This window comes from Lontra canadensis, unplaced genomic scaffold, assembly GCF_010015895.1.
Source record: "Lontra canadensis isolate GAN:19392208 unplaced genomic scaffold, GSC_riverotter_1.0 scaffold1246, whole genome shotgun sequence".
NCBI classification, from domain to species: Eukaryota; Metazoa; Chordata; class Mammalia; order Carnivora; family Mustelidae; genus Lontra; species Lontra canadensis.
Window position 1 is genome coordinate 7,678 of NW_022632230.1, and position 5,927 is coordinate 13,604.

The 5,927-nt window shown below is 43.4% G+C and overlaps 1 protein-coding gene across 1 annotated transcript; it reads right to left on the bottom strand.

The window, feature by feature from the left end:
• Window positions 1-572: 572 nt before the first annotated feature.
• LOC116863455 (AF4/FMR2 family member 2-like) lies at window positions 573-5,172 on the bottom strand. The gene is made up of 2 exons (XM_032850902.1): window positions 4,963-5,172; window positions 573-1,061 (listed from the first exon to the last, which is right to left on the bottom strand). Exons 1-2 carry the CDS (start codon window positions 5,102-5,104, stop codon window positions 940-942), a joined length of 264 nt encoding a protein of 87 aa, XP_032706793.1. The 5' UTR covers window positions 5,105-5,172; the 3' UTR covers window positions 573-939.
• Between the last annotated feature and the right edge of the window lie 755 nt (window positions 5,173-5,927).

A 5,927-nucleotide genomic window follows, 5' to 3' on the forward strand; every position in this document is an offset into this window, starting at 1 on the left:
ATGAGTTCCTTGGACATTTCCAGACTTCTAATCTCTCATCTCTAAAACTGGAGTGCAGTATTTTGGCTCCTAGGGTGTACACCCATTTAACTGCCCCTCAGAAGGAGAGTTTTACACAAAGAGAATCCCAGGTGAGGATTTATGCTTCAGATCAGGGAGTTCAAAAATATTTAATGCCAGCTGATGCCTTAAAGTTGTCAAAATAAATGTTGCCACTTCATCTCATTAACATTTTAAAAATAGGGCATCAGGGAAGGGATGCCAGCAAGAAAGACTTCTGGTTGTATGTAGTATTGGTTTGAGAGTGGCATTGCTATGCTTGTTTATTTTCTTAATACTCTTGATTTTATGATGTGGCTACAACATCTAACCAGTGGGTTGACAATGAAAATTCTCACCTGGAGACTGAGTCTGTGGGAACCACAAAATTTTAACAATGGATTCTGAAATACGTTTTTTTTTCTGGACATAAGAGTACAGTCTGGGGAATAGCTTTTGTGGAAAATTTGAATCTTTGTAGGTCCTTTGAGTCTAAATATATATATATATATATATATATATATATATATATATATATATGTAAGACATTTCATTTCTCAGGAAAATGTTATCATCACAAGTACTTCCCATTTTTTGTTTTGGGTAGTGTGGGCTTAAAACAATACTGTAGGGACTGTATCATTGTATCAAGCACAAAAGGATGGTGGGATCTGAGAAATGCATATAAAATACTGAAAAATGACTAAGTAATAAAACAAACTGCTCTCAAGTTGTAGTGTCCACTTACAATGACTTCTGTTTTTCACAGATATCAAAAGAAGCGTAAAAACAAACATAAGCAAAGAGAACTTTCCCAAGTGAGTGGAGTTCCACCAGTGACCATTGGTGCTCTGGTAGAGGTAGAGTGATGGGTGGTGGTGCTGGAGATGGGGGCCCCCACTACAACAAATGGGCATCGATGCGCAGCCAACACAGTCCCTGGCGAACGTAGCGAACGAGGTTGGTCATGCTGCTGTGCTGGGTCAGGGGCCCCATCAGTGTGTCCAGATCGCCGAAGAATTCTGAAAATCAGAGCAGACCTTGGTCGGGCCTTTGAATATCATCACAGAAATCCATGCCAGATTGCTTCAGCTGCCTTCACGTGATAACACAACCATGTGGACATTGGGAAAATTTTCATTGTTTATTCACTCATTCCACAAAAACTTATAGACCAGGTGCTAGGGGACCAAATCTCCATATGTATAGGAGGCATGATTATTTTAATCTTTACGTAGATCCAAAAATTCTGCAGCATAAGTAATGCTTGTGTTACTGTGATTCATAAACCACAAATCAATGTAAATCTGTTGATTCATAGTAAGTTTTTGCAAATCGCTATATATTCTTTGCAAGAGTGGATTCTATAAGTACATTATAATCCTGTGGAGGTTTGTGAGTTCTGTGTGTGCATGCATGCACACACACATCACAACATTATATATAAAAATGTATTGTCTATGTTCATATAATAAAGATATATAACACATATATTTTAAAATATACACATAAATTACATACCTAAAATAAAATGTATTTAAATATATTTTAACATTAGAGAATTTGTATTTTTAAATATTATAAATTAATATTTAGAAAGACTTTCAGATACACAAAATGGTAGGGAGCCATGGTCAATAGGACATTAGGCCGTTTGCCATTCCATGTGTTACTGAATTGAAAGTATTCTCTTTTCCATTTGTCTAAATGAACTGAGTTTACGGATTTTTCTTGGCATGTTGCAGATATAGCCAGTGAACCTGGACAGCAACTACAGCCATCAGCAGCTAACGCTAAATAAACATCTAGAAGACATCTGACTCAGTAAGTCTTATTACCAATTCCTTTAGGGAAGGGAAATGACCTGCAAATATCTGTCGTGAACAGCTCCCTCCGCGCTGCGAAGGACATGGATGAAAATGCTACCCAGGCTGATTCCCCTCTAGCTGATTTGGAGAAGGGGCAGTGCTGAGGCCACACTGCTGACCACTGGAGCTGGGGTTTGGGACAGTCTGCTTTGGATTGGGGACGGGGTATGTGGAAAAGACTATGTGATGTCTAGAAAAGTATCTAGGCATCCCCTTTTCATATCTGCATTTATTTGTCCACCATTGCATTGATCTTGGTTATGGGAGGGCTCTTGGGCGTCCTCTTTGTCAGCTCCCAACAGAGGAGGGAGCCCGAACTGTGAGGACATCCCGTCTGTTCCAGTTGGCGATGAGGAACCTGGCAGCAGTGGGGACGGTGTGTACTGAAGTCTACCTTAAAGGGGCTGGGATGTTCCGTGTGCTTGACTGACCCGCAGATGGTATTGCCTGAAACAGTGTATAACATACGGGCTCCTTCTCTAGGTATTGACTTCATTTGATTATGTGATACTTTTAAACCTATACTATGCAATAAAAGTAATTTCTGCTGATAAAGGAGTAAATTATTTGGGGCACCTGAAATAGTTTCTTATGTGACCCAATATTAAGGGGAATGCTAAAGGACCTCGGTGCTGCTGAATGAACGTGAGCCGCCCGTGAGCCAGGAGGCCCGCCCTGGGTGTTTTGTGCACAACCTGATGTGTCATTCCTAACTAGAGATCCAGGTTGCCATTTTTTAAAAAGTATTTAAATTTTAAACATTTTTTATTTAATTTTTGTTTGTCTAAAGATTTTATTAATGTATTTGAAAGAGAGAGCATAAGAGAAAGAGGGAGAAATCATAAGCAGGAAGGAGAGGCAGGGGGGGAAGGAGAGGCAGGGGGAGAAGCAGGCTCTTCACTGAGCAGGGAGTCTCATGTGGGGCTCAATCCCAGGTCCCTGGAATCATGACCTGAGCTGAAGGCCAACGCCTAATGACTGAGCCACCCAGGCATCCCCAGATCACACTTCTAAAGAGCAGCTTTGAGTAAGAAGCTGGGGAGGTAGGGGATAAGGCTTCTAGACGAAAGGCCAGGGGGCAGCGTTACCCTCATTGGCTGAGTTTAGGACCAGAGTCCTCTGCCTGAAGCTGCACGGGTGTGCAGGTATGGAGCAGGGTGGGGGAGTGCAAGAACATGGTTGTCCCCAGTCAAGAGGGAAGCTCTGCACTTCCCAGCTCTAGGTGGACCAGACAGATGGGGAAGTCTCTCTGACTCTAAGCAGACTGCAGAGCTGTTCTGATTATTAGGTGGGGAACTTAACAACTCCTGACACACTGTGCTGAAGATAAGATTAGCTCCTTTTCCCTTGGATATCAGCACAGCCAGCACATGGCTCCTGGAAAGTTCTGTGGTTAATTTTGAAGGAATTACCTTAACAGATTCTGCAAATGGATGCAATTATGATGGAAATCCATAAATATTGAACTGCCCTCCAGTTACCAATACAAAATAAAAGAGAAGAGTGGAGGCCCACAAGCTAGGCAAGTCTTAAGATGCTTATCCTTTCACTTGCAATTCTAGAACTTTTGGATGGACCTGGCCATCTGGGCCAGTTGTCCTTGGATTTTCAGAAGCTTAGAGAAGTAGAGAAGTGAAGAATTGCCCATCACTCAGGTAACTGAGGGCAGGAGCTCAGTGAAGTTCTCTCAGGACCTCTTATGAATCTCGCTCTCTAAATGGGCAGTGTAGCTAGTGGTTTAGAGTTCTAGAGTCAATTCCTGCTTCTAGCGTTAAGAGCTGTGATGTCGGAGGTGAGTTTCTTAATCTCACCTCACGTATCTACAAAACAGAGACAAATGAGGCAACATACATTACTATATCCATTACAGAAATGGAAGCTAGGAAGCGGCTCAGAGATTTAAGTAATTTTCTTGAGGTTGCCCAGCACTCCAACTTAAATGATCAGGCTTCAAAATCAGCACCCTTCCCAGTTACCAGCAAATATTTATTTTCTTACTCCATATTACATATCTATATGACTCCAGGATTCTGTGGCTATCAGAGCACATTCCATCACCTGAGACTTCAACCCACAGCCTGGCTATAAACTTACCCTGACCCCTGGGGTTATTTGCACATATCAGTTACACTGGTAACTGGGAAGAAATCAGGCCACAATTTCTGCATGCAGATACTGTACTATTTGCCCTATCATTTGCTGCCTCATCTATCCCTGTCCTGGCCAGACAGTTCTGCTCCTCTAAACTGCTGGGCCCCTCTTTGCCAGAATCAGCCAAGCCGAATGAATGGCCAGGGCAAGAGTGTAGTCTGTTCATGCATCCCTCCTTCATGAGCATAGTGAGGCTTCTCTGTGAACCCAGGAAATAGCCACGGTCACAAGATGGAGGCAGGAGTTGCCAGAGACCACTGACTCACTCTCTGATGAAGCAGGGTCCTCCCTGCATTGGTTCTGTAGCAAACCCCATATGTTACCACGAACAGGACCCTGATCCTTCATCCCAGCTGTCAGTGTGTGAAAAATATCTGCTGAGCTTTGGCCTTTGCTTCTGAACACAAGCTGTATTACCGTGTGCTCATTGGAGCCGACAGTTGTAATGAAAGTAGTAGGCCCTCAGTTCAACCTCAACTCTCCAGAAAAAGAAAAAAAACCCCAAAAAACAAAACAAAACAAAAAGCCCCAAAATTAAAGTTGACACACAGAGGCCAACGGGATCTTAATTAATTTGCAAATGATTCTTTTTTTCCTTCACCTCTGTTTCTCGGTGCCCATCCTTACCATGGATGGCAAATCTGAAATGGTCATTTGCCAATATTCACAGCTCAGATTAGTTTAAGCTTTGAAGGAGAAAAAAATAAAATCCCAGGCTTTGTTCACTCTCTCAGCAAAAAAAAAAAAAATTGGTTACTGTGTCCTCCCTGAGTTAACCTCTCTTTCCTCTACACCCTGGAAATCAGAGAGACGGGAAGATAAGGCACCATGGAAAACTCAAGTGCCTCTATGCACCGTTAACCCTACTACGGCCAATGAGCGTGGGCGGAGGGGGTAAGCATACCTTTGTTCTCTCTTGTCAGTTTGTCGGCCATGTCCCAGTGTTCGTAGCCCCGTAACACATTGCTGGTGATGTTGACATGGCTGGCGGCCATGTGGTGAATGCGCTGAGGGATGGTGACCGGGCCGTTGTTACAGCTGCCCATTGCGTTAATGGGAGAGACGTTGTTGAGAGACACCGGGGATGGAGTGTTCCTGGGGAAAGGGGAAGAGACAACATGGTGAGGCTGGTCGCAAAGAGTGATCGCAGCCTTCGAGGATTCCCTCCAATGCTGAGACCTCAGGAGAAGGTCACTGGCACATGAGGTTTAGGGTGGTGAGCATATATGAAGTGAAGCTTGCTCTCAGAGGACGTTCTGTGGCTTCTGCCAACACATTCGTTTTCTCTAGAAGCCCCATAGTAGAAACAGCTTATTTATTATCACCGCATTCAGGCCCTGTCTGACCAACCTACGCAGGACTACAGGGCCAAGCTCTAGAATGAGCCATGCTTCTCCTTTTCTAACTCAGTTGAACACCGATGTCTCATTGCCTCTGAAAACCCCATGGGACTCCATCCACACTGCTTCTTTTGTTTTAAGATAGCAGGGGGAGCTGGGGGAATCTTTTGCTGGCATTCATTCTCTCCACACATGTAGCTCTTATTTTGAATATATATAACAAGTGTTGTGATGTTTCAGAGAAAGACGTTGCTCAGAGCTGTGATGATTTCTCTACCTGTTTCCAGAATGGCTACTGGCAGCTAGGAAAGGCCTGATGTGCAATACTGGGCCATTATCAAAGTGTTTTGTGGAAACCACAGTGACAATTTGCTCCAAATACAGTCACCACAATAAACAAAGTGCAATTCTTGAAAGCCCCCCAAGGAGGCTACTGGGGAGAAGGAGAAGTATTAGGGAAGGAGAAGTATTAGGGAAGCAGGAAAAAATAAGATTCTGAATATCTCTTCAAGATTCTCGAAGACATGCT

Coding starts and splice junctions, on each gene's coding strand:
- LOC116863455 (XM_032850902.1), bottom strand. CDS start 5,104: ATGGGCAGCTGTAACAACGGCCCGGTCACCATCCCTCAGCGCATTCAC. Junction 1,062..4,962: donor ACTGACAAGAGAGAACAAAG/GTATGCTTACCC, acceptor TCTGATTTTCAG/AATTCTTCGGCGATCTGGAC.